Source organism: Zosterops lateralis (genome assembly GCF_965231275.1).
Source record: "Zosterops lateralis genome assembly, chromosome: 3".
Lineage (NCBI taxonomy): Eukaryota > Metazoa > Chordata > Aves > Passeriformes > Zosteropidae > Zosterops > Zosterops lateralis.
In genome coordinates this window covers 53,841,193-53,864,190 of record NC_139764.1, presented here as the reverse complement: position 1 = coordinate 53,864,190, position 22,998 = coordinate 53,841,193, and the positions used below count along the sequence as shown (strand labels likewise).

The 22,998-nt window shown below is 38.1% G+C and overlaps 1 protein-coding gene across 1 annotated transcript in view; it reads right to left on the bottom strand.

Moving 5' to 3' along the window:
* Window positions 1-15,501: 15,501 nt before the first annotated feature.
* The window catches only part of NOX3 (NADPH oxidase 3), a gene marked incomplete at both ends in the record, with an annotated part of 39,236 nt that continues 31,739 nt past the window's right edge, over window positions 15,502-22,998 (bottom strand). The window contains 3 exons of the mRNA XM_083858333.1: window positions 15,502-15,628; window positions 17,872-17,996; window positions 21,208-21,354. Of these exons, the coding sequence (XP_083714459.1) occupies window positions 15,502-15,628; window positions 17,872-17,996; window positions 21,208-21,354 (399 nt within the window). The remainder of the gene's footprint in view (window positions 15,629-17,871; window positions 17,997-21,207; window positions 21,355-22,998) is intronic.

The window sequence follows — 22,998 nt, the reverse complement described above, 5'->3', positions numbered from 1 at the left end:
TTCAATAATGCTGTGTAGCAAAAACAAAACACTCTAAGAATAAAGACTTCACATTAACAAAAAGTGTGGCAGAAATTTCTGTCCAGACTGCTGAGTTCTTTCCTAATATAATTCAGGAAGTACAAAAATCTATGGCTTTCTGTATTGTCATAGCAGATGGCTAAAAATCATTATATTTATTTTAAAGTATTAGAATTTCTTTAAATGCTCTCTTCTGATGTGCCTTTTTATTTGTGAGCCACTTAACTCAGGTCACATTGACAGCTCTAGCTGTAGCCGTCCCCACTAGAAAATTTATTTTTACTTGACAGTTTTGACTTTCACTTGATCATGCCATTTTAGGTGCTAGGGCATTTATAAGAAATATCAGTTAATGCAGATTTTGGGTTAAAATTTTAGGAATGCCAGGAATTATGAGAATCGAGACTACTCTCATTTACATTATCTGCTGGCTTCTGTAGAAATGGGGATTTTCACACTTACAAGTAGTACTTAAAACTGCGGACTCAGTACTGCCAGGAGCTGCAATTTTCACCCATTTATCATTGGAAATTTTAAAGCATCATTGGCATTTTAGTGAGCTTGGTCCTGCTCACCCAACACCTGTGTGTCTGTGTTGGAGAATGTTCCCTTGAGGATAATAGTTGTTTGAATCCTAATTAGGCGCTCCGATGTTCCAGTTTTAAGCATTAAGTATCCCCAAGTTAAAAATGTGGAAAGCTTTGGCACTTGCAACATGTCCCCCAAAGATATTCATTAAAAATATACTATACCACATCAATTGGAACCCAGACTTTTGTACTCTGATCGTAGAAAATAAATACAAAATAATCTAAACCTTTGAGAAGCGCACAGGTAACTGTTCATCGCCACACCACGTTGCCATCTCTGCCTCCTGTGCGACAGTTAATTTTTGGCCTTGTAAAACCCACCCATGGACTAGAAGTGGCACAAGGGGAGATCACAAAACAGGCTATGTCCCTGGGTTTTCCTTTCCTGCGGCCACATGTGTTTTGCAGTACAGTTTAAAAACATTTGTTTATCTCATGTGGACCACTGAACAATATGTTAGAATTAGGTGAGGTCCTTGAACTCCTCATCCTCCTTGCTTGTGTCAGGCAAGTCACCTGCTGCTTGACCCATCGGAAATACGCAATACCCTTTATAAGTACCTCATAGCTGTGGTGGATTGTTTATGCTCCCAGAAAATGTGACATGAAAAAAGATGACAGAGAGGAAACCTTTTAGCCTCAGTTCTCTAGTTTCTGTCTTTCAAGTCCAGAGGTAGGATTTGGGTCTGGAACCTCAAGCATGAAAGGATTTCTGTCTTCAGTATGTGGGAAGGGGAATTATAAAATACAGACGGCAGAAACTTCGGGACGTGAATGTTGGGCCAAGCTCTGTGACCACTGGGTGCCACTCTTGTTCCATGACGAGTGAATTGCTGTGTCTTTGAAAAAGACCAAAAAGTTTACTGACTCGACTGAATGTCCTTATGTTGAGTCAGGCTGCCAGAATACGAATGCCGTATATTCTGCCTAGAGGAAATAAAAAGCAGAAGGTCAATGATAGACGCTTACAGTAAGCAAGAAAGGAAGATTCAGCAAGCAAAATCCAAGCAGTAAAAACCTAGAAGTTCAGGTCTGCTGAATATACCACATGTAAGGGTAGGTTGTTAATCATAGTTGGGAACTGCTAAGAAGGCAATGTCAGAATTTTTATTTTCCTAAGGAGAGGGTGAAGAAACTGATTTAAAAATCTGTTTTTAAAATAAAACATTTAATTAATAGGTTTTAAGTCAGCTTTTTGCATCTCATACAGCTGGCAAAATAAGACATAGTGCCTCTGTTTGAATCATAACCTATTTCTATCATTAGGGTGCTGTAACAGCCACAGCATTCTGATCATGCATTTCTAAGGGGGCAGACAACCACCACTGCTGTAGTACTGTGTATGGGAGAGTAAAGCTAACTGCAATGATTTTTTGGTCCAGACTAAGAGAAGTGCTAAACAGAAATAAAAAACCATCAGCAAGACATTGCTCCCCTAATCAACACTGTGAGATTTTCAAATAAATATATTTTTCTGAGGCTTTACCTGGCATAAATTGCTACAGTTCTCTTATAGTTGTGGTGACAGCAGTGATTCTTAAAAGAGACTACTCTTTAATTCTTTTATGTCTTGTTAGTTTGATTTGATTTTAAACCAAAAATATTCAAATGTCTTTGAAAATGTAACAGTGAACTGCTTGCTTCCAGATAAATTTTGTCATACTGTGATCTGAAAATGGAGGTGGATTGAGAGGGATTTCTTTCTGGTTCTTCACTTGCAGAATACTTAAAATTAATTTGGAGCCACAGCTCCTTTTGGACTGCTAATGAATGTGTCTGTTTAGCCCTGTGTATTAAATAGATACTATTCAATATTGTATTCAAAGCTTAGAATGGACTTTTTTTGTTGTAGTTACACCCAAAGCCCCCAGCAGAAGTCTAGCACATCAGAAATTGTACTAGCACAGCAGAAGACGGGAAGGGAAATCTTGCCATGTGAGTCCAAATGAATAGGTGGAAGTGAATGCTGACAGATTAAGAGAAATTAGATGTCCAAATGATAATGATAATCTGATTATATGAGTAGAAGGAACTACAATGATCAGAAGAAAAAGATATTGCTAGGAAAGAACATTTTAAGGAGGGTTTTTTCCAAGCCATGCCATCCCAGGCCTCATTCTGGGCACAGAAGTACACACTTTAGCTCTTTCCCCCCTCTCTGCGCTAAGAGCAAAGTGAATCAAGATTAGAAAGAACTTGCAAAAGACTCCATATATTTGATAGCAGAAAGATTTTGTAAAGTATTTGAGGGAAAGCAGGAGTTTACTAGGACTGAAGCTGTAAAACAAGGAGCATATGAAAGCTTGGATCTGGCTGCGATTTAGAAGGACAGCTGAGTATTGGAGAAGATCCAGCCAAGACTGAAGGTTTATTGCTCTAAGTACCTTGGAAACTTTGGTTCTGTGTCAAATAAAAGACCTTAAAGAAGAATTAAAATCAGCAGGAGCCCCAGACATGGTTTCACCTGGGTAAGTAGCTCACTGACTTGTAGCATTGCAGTAGTGAACCCAGTCATCATAAGAAGAGTGGAAATAGGATGTTGGGAAACTTTGGGGGGAAGATCTCTTATATTTGGTATGAGAGAAATGGAGAATTCTTTTGATTAAACCTACAGTAACTAGGCTGCACAGGGTCTAAATACCTTTGTAGGTATTACTAAAGCCCTCAGTCAATTATGAGACACTGCTGGAAAAGAAGTCCTTAGAGACTTGAGTCCTCTGTGCAAGGACTCAGTTTGCAAAGTGGTGTATCAAGATATAGGTCTGAATATCCATAGTATCAAAGTACCTCATCTGCAAGTTCCATCTAGTCGTAGCAGCAGGATGTGGAACAGATACAGCTGATACGGGGGCTAGAAAGGCATTTAATGTAACTTTTATTTTTCAGGAATAATAGAGCTTGCCAATATCCATTCATTAACTCCAGGCTGGATTTTTAATGACTATTCTCCATGTCTCTTCCATTTTATGAGTCCAAGAATCAGAGTGGGTCAAATTTAGCTACTTCATTTTCTACTACCCTTCTAGTAATCAGTACAAAATGCAGATACTACAAGTTAAAACAATTAGAACTTTTCAAAATCTTAAATAAACTATATTCTGCAACTATTTCTTGGTTGTCTTTGATAATTACTTCATAAAGTATTTTCTTACTCTTAAGCAGCGAGTATATGATTTATTTCATATAGTTAGAAAGGAGCTCATCTGATGTGGTTCTAAGCACATCTGACAACGTCTTATCCTTAACCAGTCATTTCCTCTTTAAGAGAAGGTACACAAGCTTCCTCTTTGAGATCTGAAATAGGTTTCCTCTGAGGAGTCATGTAGGTCTTCTGCCAAGACCCATATTTGAATTGTTAAGGTTGGTTTGGACAGCACAACCTTGGATTTAACGCATCTTCCTTGTTTTCCAAAATTGCAGTTGATTATCATGGCCCCATTTCCCCACTAAACAAATTACATTTCCAGCTTCTACAGTGATACCTTGGTATCTCAAATGAGACATGACAATTACTGACACTGGAGTGTTGTTTTTCATCAGAAAGCAAAAATCTTATTTTTGGTAAGTAGCTCAACACTGAATTACATCGCCATTGAGAATACTGTGTAGGACGTAGGTTATTGGCAAAGGCTCCAGCTCTGTGCATCTTTTCCGCCAGGCTGAGTATAAATCAGATTACCTTTTTACTTTTGGTCCCTGTTCTTTTCTCTTCAGGTACAATATTCACTGGTTATATACTTTACATATATGTACATATATACTTTATGTATAATAATGAAAAGGCAGAAACTTACATAAATGGCCCTGAGACTTGTAAAATTGCAAAGAGGAAATACTGCAATGTGTTCATACTATCACAGAATCATGTAGGTTTGAAGGAAGCTGTTGAGATCATCTAGACCTGTGTTTCAGTTTGTGCCCATTTCCTCTTGTCCTGCCACTAGGAACCACTGAGAAGAATCTGGATCTCGTTTTCTTCATTTTCTCTCATCAGGTACTAAAGACACAGATAAGATTCTTCTGAGTCTTTTCTTCTCCAGGCTCCTTCAGCCTCATGCTGAAGATCATGCTCCAGATCAATAATTCTCTCATGCTCCAGATCAATAATTATTTTAGTAGTCCTTGGCTGCATTCAGAAAGTCTATATCTTTTTCGTTCTGGGTAGAGCAGCACTGGACCCACCATTCCAGATGTGTCTCACTGGTGCTGACTAGAGGGGAAGGATCACTTCCCTCAACCCGCTCTTCCAAATGCTGCCCCAGAGGCTAATGCAATTGAATGATCATGTTCTAATTGAATCAAGATCTGGTGTTTGGAAATTCTAGTCACTTCATTCAGTGGTATTCTCAGGACATCTGCCTTTCACTGGGGATCTTAAAGGGAATTAACTGGCGTCTCATCTGCTGGTCATCTCTAGGGTGAACTAAGCAGCATGAACTAAGCTCTTGGAATTTTGCCTGCCCCAGAAACACAGGTGGTTTCCAAGCCAACCTGAAGAGACTTCTAGCATACACCACTCTCTTCCATTCTGGACATGACTTTCATTGTTTTGAACTGGTAGGAGGAAAGTACATTGTCTTCTAGGCAGCTACACAAGTGCACATAACTTGATTATTGATCCATAGATCACAGACAGGCTCTAGGTAGACTTTCTCAAGTCTAAACCCACATGCAGTAGGGTCACAGTAATTTTCCACCATCACCTTATCTGGCATCAGTATCAGTGTCTCTTTGTGGTAGGATCCACAGCTGCATCCAATAAACCTGCTGTGGATCTGTTACTCAGCTTTGGGAATTCTGACTTGTCTGCTACCTGTGTACTTCCACTGAAGTTCTAGAAGCTCTCCATCAACCTTTGAGATACAGCTACTGGTAGTCAACATGAGGTTCCATACATTAGTATTTGACTGCTCAGAGCAAAATCAGTTAATGACCTCTCCCCTCTGCCAAGGTGGTCACCTCTCCTAAATCAATGTTGTTATCTACTGTGATTCCCAGTGTGTACAGACAGAGAAAGTAAGATCCAGCACAAGAGGGGCAGCCTAGAAGTTCAGAAGGGGTTGACAATCTTAAGAGCTCAAGACCTTATGCTTGTGACTCCTTTGGTTTTCTTGGAGCTCAAGTCAAAATTCCTATCAATTTTCTATGTGTTACATATTTTTTCCAGAGCTAAAGACATCGCCAGAAGCAAAACTTTCCTTTGTGTGACGCCAGATAGAAAGCTGTTTCAAAATCAGTGATTCATCAGAGGAACATGCTTTTGAGTGAGCTGTACAAACTCTTGAGCTGCAATGATGATGTTATCCTGAATATGAGTTTGAAAAGAACATTCCATGCTTAAATTATCAGTAGACATCTGCAATCACTTTTCTACAGCCAGGAATGGCACCTCTGTGCCCTGTGCTGCACACAAAAATAACCCATTCACATCTGGGACATTTATGGGCCTCAGAGATCACTCTGAAACATCTGTAAAGGAGCTGCTGCCATGTTAATATCCCCTCTCTTTGTGTGACATATCTGAAAAAGAATTATTGCTAGGGCCTCTGCCTACTTTACAGCCTCCTGCAGCTCACGTTGCCCTACCACCCATTTCCACCATTGGGTTATGCCTTCTTGTCCATGTTTGCTCCACTTAGGGACTGCTCTTTGTCTCCTCTGACTATGACAGGATAGTCAAAGCCATGTTGGTTTGAATCTCTTAAGCTGGCTCAGTTTGCAGGTCACAACAAATGCAAACACCAGGAAAAAGACAATAATTCCACTTCAAGGCAGCCTGAGTAAGCCTTCCAGCTACTCCTGGTAGAAGGAAGAACTATGCTTCAGTGAACAATTGTCTCTAGAAATGCTGTGGCCCCTCTGCCCCTCCCTTTCCTTTGACATCTTCCCAATTACAATGTGCTGGTTTCCAACACAGCGCAAGCCCTCATGCCTTTGACATAGCTTAGTATTGAAAATACTATTCTATATATGTCACATATTTATGTCACATGGATGCCTGCGTCGCATTGAAAGTCAATGTGATTTAGTCTCTTAACTCAATTCCTTTTGAAATGTTACCTTTGATAATCCTATGTATTTGATGAAAAATCCAGTTCTAAATATAATTTTTATATATTTGATAACCTAGACAACTAAATGTTACAATTTTCAGCAGCAGTAGCGTCATTTAGAAACATTAGCACATGTGGGTTTTATAGCCATATTTATCTGATCATGCTCTCCCAGCCTAAACACACTGAAATCTTACTCTTGTCTATTTCAGAAAGCAAAGTATCCAAACAAGAGCCTGAAGGAATGCAAATGAAACATAAAGGCTTGACAGTGAAAGCATTGTCATGGAGAGTGTCCCAAGTTAAAGTCATTTTGCTAAATGTGAAAATAACTTCCAAATACTATAGATTCATAGTCATCTTAAGAATGGTCTGTGCTTTTTCCTACTCCTAAGGTGAAGGAGTCTTCTCAGTCTAGCCTTGGTTTTTATTTTAATATTTTCATATTTATGTTCTTCCAGACATTTGCACACAAAAAATTATTCTGCTTAAAAAAAATGGCATAGTTCACACTGTCAATACTGTCGTTGGGCTTTGATACTTGGATTTTCAAGTCCTTTACTGAAGCAGCTATGTAAGACTGAGCTGACAAAAGTACCTTTTCTAGAGCTTCTAAACAGGGATGTACAAGATAATGTGAAGATAATGAAAGGATGTTTTTTGCAGAAAGCACTTTTGCAATATAAAGTCATTCTGTATTTAAATATCTTAGGTAATCTCTGGCTTTAGGGAGATTTTTATTTTAATTGTTCATTTTTTTCCCTTCCCATATCACAGTTTAATCATGTGCCCATCCTTTTAAAGTGACTGGGTGGAATTTTAAGTGGCAGCATACTAAAAAAGTAATTCAGCTGTGGAGCTGCTATAATTCTGATGGTTTGGGTTCAGCCCTACATGCAAGCATTAATTAGCTTCAGTTCATGAAGCAGGCTTTCAATGACTGAATTTCTAGATTGATATTGTCTTTTAGAATAGTTTTCATTCTTCATCTTAACAGTATGCTCCAGTGCTTTGTGGTGCTGGCAGCTAGTGGAGTTGAACTTACACAGTAAGGTATGAATTACATTTTCCCCCCTCAAATTTATTTTATTAAAAGGGAATTTTGAAAATACATAGATCCCTTTCCTCTGATGAGCCTTGGATCTTTGTACATGAGTTAACACCAATCAAAAGAAATAGGATAAAATCAGCATAATAAAATGTCTTCTATTCTATTCTATTCTATTCTATTCTTGCCATCACAACTGCAAACGTTCATACATGTTTTCTGATTTCTTCTGCAGAGGGCGAATTTTTCTAAATCCTTCCTTCCCTAGCATTAATATAATAGAAAATACTAGAGAATAGAATGAGAAAGAATGAATTTACTCTTGTAAATAGTGTTATTGCAGACACAGCTTCAATATACCTTTAAGTTGGGTAATAACCAAGTACATTAGTCTGGGTGACTATGGAGACGGTAACTGAAGTGATAAAGAGTCACAATGAAGACTTATTACCTGGTTATGTTAGAATTTATTTTAAGCTGTTAATGGAGGATAGCTGTAATACCTAGGTACCCCTTTGCAATCTTAGAAAATTCTCAAAGTACAGGCAAGATGACAGAAATCAGAAAGCAAACAAATGTGGTGTTGACTCAAATGCTCATAAAGATTATGAGTGCATCCCAGGAAGTTGAAGCAGAAGGTTGCTTATTTACCTAGCTTTATTATTTTTATTGTATATTTTTGACAAGAATTGTTTAAAGAGGAGCTTTAACACTTGAAAACTTTCTCATCTGCCCTGTCTGAAAATGAAATCTTAGCTTTCCTGACAGTGCAATGCTGTGCTGTCTGGTATTTAGCTGGATCCTGTTATGGGAGGCAACAAGCATTTTCCTGTCTTCTTTGCTCAGAGTAGGATCAAGCTTGAGTCCATCATCAAGATCTATGTTTAGATATTTAACATTATTTCTAAGTAATAACCCCAAACCTTGTTTCTTTTTTGATAAATATTATTGTTTCTTTGTTTGAAATCTCCTGTTTTAACACCGAAATCATTCATTATCTGCCAGAGGATCTACTTTTCATGTGCATACTTTACATCATAGATAGAATTCTAGGAGTAAGCAAGTACAAATCATACTGGTCCTGAGAACCGAAACACTTACCTTTCAAACCATGCTGCTCAATAACAGTAGAACCCAAAATAATTTAAATCCGTTCTGTGTCCATTCAGAAAGCTCACAGATACTTTTAAGGGTCATATCAAATATATGTAATTCAGCCTATGGGAAAGGGAGATTGCTGTAACAGTTCAAGCTACAGTCCTTGTCATGAAAACCTGTTTAATCCTTGTCTTGACATTCTTTTGAGAGCCTGAGGCAACCACTTTGTATTTCTGTGACTCAGTTCCTCATCTAAAACTGGAAGTAATAAATCGTCCACCTGACAATGACATTATGAGAAAGCATACATTCAAAGCATTTTGAACTTCACTTAGGCTTTATTCATAGCTATCTATATGTATAGCAATAGGACAATCAACATGTAGCAAAGCAATGGGTATTTAATTATAAACAAGTCAGACAGTTTAGAATTTTTTTCTTTGAAGTTCAGTGTTCAGTATTTGCAACATATCATTCAGCACCAGTATTGACTAAAATCCAAATTCTACTCTCTTCATTTTAGCAAAAACTCTGGTTAATTTTGTTGTCTGGACTCAAAAGTTTTGATTTTGCAGAATGCTAAGCAGATAGAATTTCTTTTAGTTTTGCTAAAAGCTCTTTCAGTTCAGCACCTCCCAGCAGCAGACCAATTTTAAAGCATTTTCAGGCTCCTTTATGAAAGCACAATGTTATAGAAGGATGATGGACTTGCTCAGATAGATGTAGGGTGGCCAGCATTTATTATGCTTGATGTTTCTTACTATAGACACATCTTTGTAATGCCAAACACATAATAAAATAGTTGATGTAGTTTCCTGTCAGAGAAATTGTACTTGGGCATGTTTGTATTGCACAAAGTCTAGTTCAGTGAAATCTATCTGTTCTCCTCATGATTTGTATTTGAAGTAACTTCAGTGTTGACCAGTATCACAGCATACATTTGTTTGTTTCATCCTCAAACCTTTGATATTAAATTCAAAGTTGTCCAACTGTGCCTCTTAACTATCTTCCTCTTGCCAGCCTGGTAAGGAATCTAAAAAAGAATGATCTTAAATGGCTAACTCTGCATTGGTATGCATTCTGCATAGCCCTCTGAATTTTCTTAGCAGCACACAAACTCTGAAAATTGCATGGATATTTTACTAATATTAATGAGCAAATAGTGAGCATTCTTCAATTTAAACATTTTTATCTAAATGTAATGTAATTGTATGGTAATATATAATTAATGAATGTGATATGTTGCAGGTTGATTATGTGCCTGAGACCTCTTGAATTTAAGTTTGTCTTTCATTTTTTTTAACCTTGATGAATTCCTAGAAACATGAGAACAAATATATTGTGCTTGTTACAGTAGGAGGGAATTGTGTGTGTGATATCAAAGCAGATAGATATCTGCAAATTTCCTGTGTGTGTGCATCCATGCTGCAACTACTGTGTGTTAACTTGGGCTTGGGCACACATCCGTATCTTTGCTCAGAAAGTCCCATTTAGTTCAGTGTTTTGACAGTAATGATTTCTGTGAAGGTTTTTGCAGCCTTAGACAGCAGCAGGAGGAAAAATGTTGCTTTTGTGCAAAGAACCTGTCTCCAGCAAGGGCACAGGAGGTTCAGCATTTAAGACAGTGATACTGGGGAATGGTCAGCAATATGCTGGAGACCAGGAATTCTGTCTCAGAGGACAGGCTCTTGTCTGTCCCCTCTCTTCCTTATTTGCATATATCCACAGAATAAAATGTTCAGATCTGCATATTCGTAGTTTGGCCAAAATAAAAGAAGATAAAAGCTCTCCCCAAGCCCTTTTTTTTCTTAATAAAAGCTCTAAGAGCATTAAAAACTAGGCCTTTTATTAGCGTGTATAAGTGCAATCTTATCTGTGTACCTTAAGGCGAGCATGATTGTAAGTTATCTTTCATATTCAGAATTACTGTACCAGAGAAATGGTCTCTAGACAAGTATCAAGACAGTCTGGTAGTGTAATAGCTGAATAATAGAGATCAGCCTTCAGGACCCAGCCTTGAGCCTGACATCAGTCCTCTGTGCATGAGCTTCAAAGGAAAACCATATTTAGTCCTCTAGGACAGTAAAAAGATTGTTTGAAGTTAGAAAAGCACACGTGTAAGTATTGGCAGGCTCAAGGCTTTTATCCTCAATGAATACAAATGTCTTACCATGTTAGAAGTCATTATTGTTTAGAAATAATAGATGCAAATATTTGAAGCAGATAGCCTTTGAAAAAATATGCTGGTTTGAGTGGTTCATTATACTATACAACTTTTGTTTCCTTTGGTGTATTCTGGAAGGATATACTAATATATCTTTTGAAGAGTTTAAGCTTTTTTTGTCCTTTCTTGCTTTTGAGAAAAAGTGTGTTTCCATGTCAACTAACACATTTGTTCCCATATATTAAGACCCATTGTGTAATTGAGATTTTTTTCACTGCTAGATATGACTCATTGAAGGACAAGTAGACTCCTGTTAAATAGACCTAACTAGCTGGAGTTCTAAAAATGCAGATCATCAGCCCACTCTCATTTGAACATATTCAATAACATATAAGTAGACATTCCTGGAAAATGTGGCTGCAGCTTTAATGATATGGACACTCAATTTTATTCTGCAGAAATGCAGAATCTCTCAGACAATAAAGCGATCACGCAGGAGGAGTCAGAGTTGCTGCTGCAGAATACAGAATCTGGCTGAGGTGGGAAAGCCTCAGGTCAGCCAGGTTCCAGCACTAGGAAGGGTTAGGCCAGCCAGTCCTTAACAGGGTGTCCACCTTGTAAGTGGTCACCAAGGTGACTTCACGCCTGCCTGGTTTGTGATTGCTTGAGAAGTGTCAGGTGATACAATGAAGTATTGCACCTTCCAACCCATCACTTGCTATGCTGCTTTGACCTTCACAGGTTTCCTCATTACTTGGTTTATGCATGTTTCACATTCCTCATTACTTGGTTTATGCGTATTTCACTTAAGCTTTTTGTATTTATAGAGCGAGCTGGATGTCACTTTTTTCTTTTATTTTTCTCTGTTCCTGAAGAAATTCAGGTAATTTTCCGTCAAGAAAAAAAAATCACTGAAATTGTTGACCAGTTGAGATTATAAATCTACCATATCATTTAGTTTATTACTTTTCTGGAGGCAACTAAGCTGCCTTTAAGGCAGTTCTTATAAAATCTCCTGCTAATCAGGAGTACTCAAACCTTTGAAAAGTTTGTCACTTTTTTGCAGTTAACAGTATTTCCACTAAGCCATTCGATTATACCTAAAAGCAGGAAAGAAGCAGGAGAGTCCTTGTAATAGTGTTGATATGGCGCAGACATCCTATGATAGATTTTCTGTTAAGAGTGGCAGCTTCTCTTCAATATTTTAGTGTAAACTAAGGAACAAATTTAGTAAAATAATTTCTACTACATACAACTTAGGAGAAGGGGGAGAGGGGGGGAAAGTCAGAATATATAAGCCTATGTATTTCAATTTACAATTCCTAGTGAATAAATTTAAATTATCATAACAAAACTTCAATCATTATAATAGCACTCTTTTTATTGTAAGAGCCAAAGTAATTAATCTGTATATTTATGATCCTTGTCTATGATTAGTTTTCTGTCACAGGATGTGGTGAGTCTGTGCTGTTATGACTATATTTTATTTAATAATATTTTCCTACACGGTGCTGAACACTTCCTGCTGAAGCAGCTGAATGGACAAATCCATGAAGATATCTTTCATTTTCCCTGACAGTGAATGATGTTTCCATATATAAACATAATAATAGAGTCGTTACATATGCACTCACATTAACATAGCTGCTGTGTGCCCAGTGTTATTCAAAACAAGGCAGGAAGCCAAATTTTCCTAGTTCCCATTTTGATTCAAATTGTATTTGTAATAAAGGGATTTTCATTCAACCCAAATGCAGTTTCATCCTCATCCAACAAACCTCCCCACTTTTTTTATTATTATTATTATTTTTCCTTTATTCTAGGTCACTCAGTCTTGATGCAAGAGAAATTCTCCTCTGGTGGTGATAACAGCAGCGCTACTCAATGAACTATAACAAGGGCTCTAAATGCATCTCCTGTAGCATACCACAGTGATTTGCAAAAGTGGGAATAAATCAAAGCAGTGAAGAGATGCCATGTTGAGCCAGAAGCTAAATGTTACATCTTGTTGCATGAGGCTGGGGGGAGAACAGATCCTGTTTTTCTGGCAGCACAATATCTTTGTGCTTGTTACCTCCGATCCAACCCCATTAAGACAATCATTCAGAATCTGCAGGAAATTGTCACCTCTTTCTTTCATGCAATGGCAGCTGGTATTGGTGCCTACACACATTTCTCATTTCCTTCAAGATTTTCAACACACATAAAAAAAAGAAGCTTAATTTATATTAGAAAATGTGTCAGCTTACCCTGAGGCTCAGCATGGGCACCAGGGGAAAAAATAAAAGATAAATGCCTCTAGGTGAACTGGCAGAGGCTCTAATTCTCTCCTCACTCTACTGCTAACACAGTATGCTCTGCATTAATCATTTCACATAGGCAGGCATTTTAAAAAAAACCCCAAACTTCAACTATTTTAAAACAAAGATGTGTTGCCCTAAACTTAACAATAATACAGTGGTATATTATGAAATAATTTCAGCTCACACATACCATACTCCTAGTAGAAGATGTATAAAATAATTTTGGAGTGTTCTCTGCCATTATTTTTATTGTTCCGTTTCTTTTGTCTATACAGTTATGTCCCCTCTAGTGGGCATTTCTTGTCTGTGGGTAAGGATACATATAAAATGTTGTCCTCTGATTGTCATTCAAATGCTGACATACACAGGATGTTTCCTATCTCCTATTTTTATCATGTGGTTGGATAAATACATTATGTGATCCTAGCGAACTGTTACACCAATATTCGAGTCCAGCTCAAATATTTTTACTCACTGTGCTGGGATAGAGGGAAATATTTTTCTCCCTTTTGTAGCTTTGGGAATGTTGCATGATGGGGAGGATTGATGAGCAACAATTAAATGAAGAGGCAGTGGACTGGAGCAACAAAGTGCAAAGGATGATGTGAACAGGAGAGATGTCACAACCAAAAATACAGGGCAGAAGGGGCCCACTCTAAGGTATCCACACAAACTAGAAAGTGACTACAGAAAAGCAGGTTGGAGTAATCTCTAACACCTCTTTTGGAAAACACACATGACCGGATGCCTTTCTGAAGTGCATGTACACTAATACACATAGCATGGAGAGGACACAGGAGGATTCAATGCCTCCTGAAGTTTCCCATGCAGTGGGGTCCTAGAGAGAAGAGGGGTCCAGGGGAACTGGAGGATTTTCAAGAATCCCCTTCCCCAGATTCAAGTATGATCCCCTCTTGCTGTGTACTAAGCCAGTCAAAGGTGTTAGGAGATCCATATGGTTGAACAAATCTCTCCTGACAGAACTGAAGCACAAAAGGAGGCATACAAGAGGTGGAAGCAAGGACAGATGATGCAGGGAATATAGAGACAATGAGTGTGCAGAGATGGGTTCAGGAAAGCCAAAGCCCACCGAGAGTTAGATCTGGTGAGAGAAGAAAAGGGCAAGAAGAAGAGCTGCTGTCCATGCATTAGTAGCAAAAGGAAGGCAAGGAAAATGTTGCTTTGCTGCTAAATGAGGTGGGGAACTTGGTGCCCAAGGCCATAGAGAAAGGTAGAGGTACTCAATTCCTGTTTTACCTCAGTCTTTACAGCTAAGGCTGACATTCAGAGATTCCTGGCTTCTCGAGCAAGAGTGGAGATCTGAAAAAATTCATGCTTACCCTCAGTGAAGGAAAATCAGGTTAGGGATATTTTAAACAAGTCCATGGAAACTGATGGGATGCGTCTGCAAGTACTGAGAACTTGCCATTCTTTATTTTTTAATAGTTATGGGGATAGCAGAAGATTCCTGAGGAAGGGAAGAATGCTGATGTCACTTGTCTCTTCACAGAATCAGCTCTGAGCAAGAGGTTTAGAGTGGAAGCCAGGGGTGCCTTCCCACCTCAATCACCCTGCCAGGAAGCTTTTTTCCACAGTTTCTGTTGTGTGTCTCTTGAGATCCATTCACTGAGTGCAAAAATTTCTGGAGTCCCCTTAGCCTTTTAAACCTAAGTACATATTAGACCATGGGACACACAGATACCATTCCCACGGAAATGTCAAGTTTAAATGGTGCATATCTTGGTAGGGCAAAACAAATTTACTCCTTTGGAATTTGACAGAGTGTATAGAAATAGTATTGCTGTGGCACAAAAGGTAATGTGGATATGGATGTTTGTGCAGCGGGGGTGTAAAATCAGAAAACCAGGAAGGAAAGCTTTCAATGGGCATGATTTAAACAGCAGGAATGTATTGCCTGTAATCATACACAACAGCAAAGTGCAGCTCTAAATGTCCATTTGACTCATGCCTTTTTCTTCAAAGGTTATGGTTTGTGTGTGTTTTCACACAGGTGTAGAGAGATTCACAGCATCATTAAGTAAGCAATGAAAAGGCCAAGGAAGGGGTCCAAATCTTTAGCTGGCATAGGATAGCATTTTTCAATTTGCAACCTATTTCTATTTGCAGCTCTTAATATCTGGTCTGAATGCTGCAGAATGAGCAGAGGATGGGAGAAAATGGGAAAAAATTACACAATCTGGTCATATCTATTATCCAGTACAGCCTAGAAACTTTCTTTGTTATAGTGAAACTGAACTCCTCTTGGATCAACTGATGAATGGGAGTTGCATGTTTTCTGCAGGATCTTGGAGAGAGCCTTGGGTCCACAGAAGAATACGCCAATACTGTTGCTGTAATCACAATAACAACAAAAGCATGAGAGTAGCAGAGGAAATTGATACACTGGACTTTTTGGCTGCCTCCAGCTTTGCATCTTTTCAAATGGCTTCTTGAAATATACATCTGAAAAATCTTGTGTTGCTGTATATTTTGTGTTATGTACTGTATGATTTATGTTACTATATTAGAGTATAATAATTTTAATACTTTCATGTTTATTATGTATTATTACATTATTTATTAGATTGCTATATTAGAGGTCACAAAATATTTAAATGGTAACTCTGGTTTTGATCTTCATAGCTTTTTGAATCAGAGAGGCAAACTTAGTGCTTGCACTGAAAATTTTAACTGCTTTTTCTCCAGCTGAGTTATTTTTTTCCTAAAAATATTCAAAATGCCCAGCTACTTCTGAGTTTTCTTCTCCTCTCCTTGTCCCTCCCCCCCACCCCCCCACCCCCTAGTCTAACACTTTTCTGCCTAGGGACAATTTTAATGTGGCTGATTTAGTAAAAACAGTTGTAAATAGGTACTTCTTATAAAATAAGAACATGCCAAATGTAACAAAAAATTGTGTTCATATGTGTACAAGCACGTAGAGAGCTGGTAACCTGGTTGCCTGCTAGAAGCTGCCTAAATTGTTTGCCTCCACATACCCTACACGTATTGTTTTAAAGCATATATGCAGACAAAGATACACAGAAGTGCTGTGCTGCTGGGGAAAGCTCAATCTGCAGAAATGCAGAGGAAATTACAAATGATAGTATGAGTGTAAAAAGGTTTGCTCCTGTAAAGGAGGGGCTGTGAATATGATTTTTGTTCCCAAGCCATAGCCCTCAGAAGTCATGCCCATATTGCTCTGGTACTCAGTTGCACCAGGTTTACCCTGCAGTGGTGTATTCCTGGTAATCTGCTAAAAGACGCTGTTGCAGCCAGGGGGAATTCTATCAACCTAGGCACAGGGGCCCGAAATTTAGTCAGATCCTAAAAGTTCAGTGTTTCATCACACAATAGAAACACAAACAAGAGTCTGTTTGACTCTTTAATCCTCTGTAAGTCAAAGCAAGAAAAAACAGGGTATTCTTTTCTCATAAGCAATCCTAATTTCATGCCAGGGTTTTTTTAAAAGTGTAACATTGACCATAAATATGGGCATCTAGGCTCATAAAAAAAAGAAAAAAGGAAATTTTCCTGTCAGTTTAGACCTGGCTTTCTATGGAGCTACCTCAAAATCCAGTATAGAAAGCTAATGCCCATATCCCCCTGAAGCAGGAAAAAAACATTTTTATCTCATCTGTACTTACAGTTGCAAAAGTAACTAAAACTTATAACTTTTCAACTATAACTTTAAAAGCTCTGTTTATGTAGTAGAATCCTTATGAAAGGTCTTTCAAAAGTCATATTTTCTATTCTTGGCCTTTTTATGCTTTTAATCTTTCATATTTCCTGATTGTATTTATTTTGACCTCCATCAAGTGAATTCTCTATTACTGTTATTTTTGCAATTTTATGGTATTCTTGTAGCTTACTGTATTCTCTTTGATCTCCTCCCTTTCAGCTTTTTCTTGGGTCTTTTTCATCTTTTAAAAAAAGTTTTCTCCTTTTTCTTTTCATATCTCTGTCTCCCAAGTGCAAGCCTTTATTTTGCATTAGCAGGTAAATGTTTGGAAATCATAAAGTCACAAAGATTCTGGAATTTTCTACTGCTGAACACAAAATATTTCAAATTCTTGCTTCAAAGGCTTTCAGGAACAAAGAAGCTTTTCTCAGACCACTAGCAAATCCACCAAGTTCAAATGAACTGTCTTTGCCAGCAGAGATGAACTAATAACAGAACAGCATAGTCTTGCAAGAGCGGCCAAATATGTTAGGGGAACAAACATATCCTTGACATCATAAGAAAAAAATCACAGTTTATCTCTTTAATAACCATCTTCAAGGGAAATTAATGCTACTTTGTCCTTTGTGCAGAACAGTAATTGGATTGTGTGTTTCAATTATATCTGGACAAAGGCCAGGATATTGAAATACTTCTAAATATTAGATTTTCGTGTCCAAAAATTAGATTTTATTGGCATTCTCTTTCCGAGATTTCTTCATTAAAATCTTCATTAAGCATAAATCTTCTTTCCACACAGCAAAAAAGAAGAAATTATTTTAAAAGGGTCATTTAGAAAGGTTTGCTCTCCCCTCCTCCCACTGTTTATGCCGAGAGAAGAGTTACCCAACAAGGTTAGAAACCAGCCTGCCTTACCTAGGATGGTTTTCAGCTAGTTGCTTGAACTCATTGTCCCAGTTTGGCCTTCCATAACAGGTTTTCTGTCTCAAACCAGTAATTACGTCCATCTTGTCATCACAATGTAGGGCTATGTGAGTAGCCTAAAGGCAAATTTACAAGATAATAATTTTAGAGTCAAAAAATATATTTCAAGTAAGAGACAAAAGCAATAATGCTTCTTTGCTGGGAAAGATGGAATGAGGGAAAGAAAACTGTAATTATCAAATGGAAGGAGAGGGAGGGGTCGAAGGAGGAGAGAGGGAGAGGGAAAGGGAGAGGGAGAGGGAGAAAGAAAGAGATGAGTATTTGAGAATTCACAATATTACTAGAATTGTAAAAAGCATTTCAGAAGTACCTAAGAGCTAAGTCTGGAGCATTCTGGTGCGGATGGAAAACGCAGCGGATATACCAGCTCAGCAGGGGTAAAAACAGGGGTCCAGCAGAGGACCACAAAGATGATGGGGGATCTGGATCATCTCTCGTATGAGAAGATACTGTGGGAACTGGACCTGTTTAGTCTTGAGAAGAGAAACTGAGAGGGCATCTCATTAATGTATTAAATAGCTCAAAGGCAGGCGTCAGCAGGATGTGCCAAATTGTTTTCAGTGGTGCCCTGTGACAGGATGAGGAGCAATAGCCACAAACTAAAACACAAGAAGTTTCATCTCAACATAAGGAAGAATTTCTTTACACTGAGGGCAGCAGAGCACTGGAAGAGGCTGCCCAGGGAGGTTGTGGACTCTCTTTCTGGAGATATTCAAAACTCACCTGGGCAAGTCCCTGTGTAACCTCCTCTAGGTGACTCTGCCTTGACAGAGGGGAGGTTGGACTGGAGGATGTACAGAGGTCTTTTCCATCCCTAACTATTCTGTGACTCTGTGTAAAACCCTTAATGTTTTGACTTTTCTCCTAAGGTAGAGGCAGGTGCAGAGAGTGGATCACCTCAAGTGGAGCACTGAACCAAGTAAGCTCCTCAGCTCCCAAGTGCCAGGAAAAAAATTCTGATTTTCATGGATACTTACCATCCTATACTCCTATTCTATACCCATTACCATGCTATTTGAGTAATTCCCAGGTGCATTTAGAAACAAAAAACACTGCCACTTCTAATTGTACTGCTCTTGTGTAGGACTAATATGCTCGTTTCCACTATGGACTATCATCATTGCTGTGACTATTAAGAAATTAACAGAGGAAAGTAAGTTTAAAAATGGACTTTGCATTTAGTCCAGTCCCTAGCATGACCAAAGTATCATTATCATCTTTTGCAGAAGTGGTTGCTGAAATTTAGATCCATTTCCTAGGAATACTATATATTTCTTCTAATGAGTCTTCCATGTTCCTTACCAACACAATTATTCTTGTCAAGCAAAGTTGTCAGAAGAGGTTGTGTTTCTAAAAGCTTGTTCTTGTTAGTTTGAGCCACTGTCATGAAGGATTTGAAATAGTCCAAGAAAGAACTTAAAGTATTTGGCAAAACTGGGAGGTAGAAAACGGCAGAATTTTTGAATTGTTTGCAGCAAAATTGTCCCATTGAGAAGATGGGCTGTTCTCATTAAGTGGAACTTTCCTAGGATTTTTGATATTAGCCTTTGCAATTGCTCACGGTGTTAAGGTTGACTAGGAGTCTCAGGGGTATTGCAGGGAGCTTGTCCAAGCAGAGGCAGACCATGTGCCTTATCTGCTTGACCATCTGTTGCCACCATGGAATCTGAAAAGAGCTCAAAGTATAGAACAAACATGTCTAAGGAGTAGACACGTGTCTGTAAAGGAGGCTGTACTAAAGGTTTAAAATGCCCATCTTCCTTGGCTTCAACTTCACTTGACTACTGGTCATCTATATGGTGAGACAGGGAGAGAATGCAGAGAATGTTGTTTTGGTTTTTTGCTAGGGAAGAAGTAAAATATCATACAAATATTACTGGCTCTGAAGCTCAAATTTTGATGAGTGATAAACGGGAATTTACTAAAAAAACTAAGTCCTATAAGATTAGGGAGCTTTGTGTGTTTCTGAAGAAGATGATGTTACTGAGCACAGTGCCCAGGTCAGACTGGGAGAAACAGCCACCGAAGAACATTACTCTGACAGGAATTAAGAGAGATTATGGGGTTGAAGAGAGGAAGAAGTCCTTTTCAAAAAGTGCAGGGCACATGAGTGAAGAGAGAGAGATGCCCCAGCAAGAACAGTTGTCACCTTACCTGACTTCTGGCCTGATGTTTGCCCAAGAGGGAAGTGAGGTGATAGTTGAAAATGAGGACAACTTTGTGGTTTTTTTAGGCTCCCCAATAGCTTCTTTAACTGAAGGTTTTAGGTAATATCCTGTGGCATTGCTAACGCAGGGAAGTAGTTTCTATAACTGCCATGTACTTCACAATGGCAGTAGATTTTTCTGAATACAGCTGTATATACATACCTCATTACTTGACAGAAACTCTAAGGAAGGCAGAAAGAAACAATGGGGGTTCAAAGAAGGGTATCAGCAGAAGCAGAAAAGGAAAAGCTCTATTAAATCTGTATTTTTTTCACTCTACTAGGCAGTTCTTCATTCAACAGAGACAGCAGGAAATAAAACAGTAGAGCAAAGATTTCCCTGTTAGAGATTTTCTGGCAGATGCCTAACTTATCACTGCATGATCTGAATGATCCATTAAAAAGGGAAGAGAGAGAGAAAATCAACACATTTGTGTTCAGGAAAAGACTAAAGAAGTTGAATAATATTGACCCAGTCTACGAATTAAGCACCAGAGGTGGTATGATCCCATGAAATTATGAGATGGCAAATTTGAAGTCAATAAGAGAAAATGTCATTTCAAACAACATGAACTATACCATAGGGTTGGTTACCAAAATGTTCCAAGTGCAGTACTTTTCAAAAATGCCCTGTATATATATATATATATATATATGAATGTGAACAACAGAAGCTATAGCAAATAATAAGGGTAAATGAAACCTACACTTTTTAGATAGCCCTTCACATTTCAGCACAAAATGACAGAATCTAATGAAAGACTGCTCCTAAGACATACACAAAATGTCCTTTCATGAGCTTCTGAAAGCTGTATGCACTTTTCTGTGAGACACCTGGTAACCATCTTTGTCCAAGACAAGATGCAGGACTGGAGGTTGGCTTGGTTTCTCCATTCCTGTTTTCCTAAATGTATGATGTAAACAAACATCTTAGTTTCTTCATATTTACAGTTCTTTGTCTTTGCTTCATCCATCATTTATTCAGCTGTTCCTGTTCCATATGTTACCATACTGGAAAAGCAAGGTACATTAACTCTGACTTGTAACAGTTTCATTATTACCTGACTTTCATCCCAGCCAGTAAGAAATATATGATAGCTTAGAAAATCAAACTTCCATTTTTCAGCCATTTTTGTTTCCAAATGGAACAGAAGATCAGCAAACCACTCAAATGCTGATGGGTCTCGACAAATCCAGTAAAAATAAACCTGTCAAATAAAGTAAAGAGATTTTTAAAAAAGCAAACTTTCAATAAAACTTCCTAATTACTGGCTCAAGTCATTAACCATATAGTGTGTGATTCTTCGCCACTCTAAATTTATAGTAAACATATATAAACATCATTTTGACAATTTAAAACTTTGATTTTCATCTTAAACAATGACTGAATATATTAATATGATAATGAAAGTAGGCAATGGAAAAGCTTCCCATCTATCCCTGCCAGCACATCTCTGCTTTGATTCATAATATACCTGGTGCTTCATTTTTTGCAAATAATTTGATGATTATTTGAAATTTTGGATTTATTTAATTTCAGTTGTATTCAGCATCCAAGCAAGGAATTCCTTGTTTTCAAGACCTTTTGCCATAAGCTAACTCTTGATGTTGTCAAAAGGTACTTATGTTCTTCAAGTCATATGCCCTGTATAAAACAGGTGAAAAATAGTCCCTATTCCTCTTTTTAAAATCTATTTATTAAAATATGTTTAAATTGGAGCATCTAGTTTCTAGAGAAACCTGAAATTAAATTTACAATTGCCAAAGGGGTAAAATGAACTGCAGTCCATGATCCGTTTTCAATTGCTTGAAACCCCCCTCTCTGTCAAAAATTAACACAATTTCTCTCATTCAGATTTCACTAGTTTCACTTTTCATCTTTTTTGTTTCTTGTCTATTGTGTTGGAGAGCCTGTTATCAAATTTTTGTTCTGCAGATAGAAATTAGAGGATGGGATCAAGTCATCCTATAATTGTGTCTATGGCAAGCCATACATTCCTGGGATCTGTCACTGAGAGGCATCCTTTAATCATTCCTATGGCTTATTTTTTCCTACTCGACTGCAGTAAATCAAAAATATAGCAGAGTTGGTTGGTTTTTGTTTTGTGTTTTTTTAAAGAAAGAAGCTAATTTCTTAATATCTTGGCATAAGGTAATGCTTGCATAGGAAAAAAATCTTTCAAACAAGACTGTTAGTCATTGTCCATATGATGATGAATTTCTATTTCTAGAGTCATTCCTCTGGCATCTTCAGCTGGAACAGCAGAAGCCCACAAGAACCTTTTTCTGCACAGTTTTTATGGCCAGCTGGCCCAGGGATCATTGTGACCACTCCTGCATGTGCATGATCTATTGTGATCTGTTGTCTTAACTGCATATAAAGCATCTTCTAACTAATTAGCTATTTCTAGAAAAATGTCCTATATTATTATGTCCAGAAAACACTTCTGCGGGAGTGGTTTCTGATGACCATTTGCAAATGTCTTGTCTGTGTACAAATTAAAAAAGTTTGCAACAGGAACTGCCTCAGGACTGATGAAATTCCCTTATCAAGATCTTATCAATACACTGAAACTCAGTCACTCCTAGGCCCATCAGGAATTACCTCAGGGAGCCCTCAGCACCATCATGATTTCCCAGTTGGAAATCTCTAGGAATGCTGTGCTGTGTAGAGGACTGGGACAAGTCCATCCCCTGGTTTCAGCTCAGTGCCTTGTATGAAGCCAATACAGATGTGGAGACAACTCAACTGTGAGTTCCTGTTCTATGCAGAGGATGAATGTCTGAAATTCCCAGGCTGTCTGCCCAGGCACTACCCTGATGGCAGTCTGAAGCACAATTACAAGATAAAT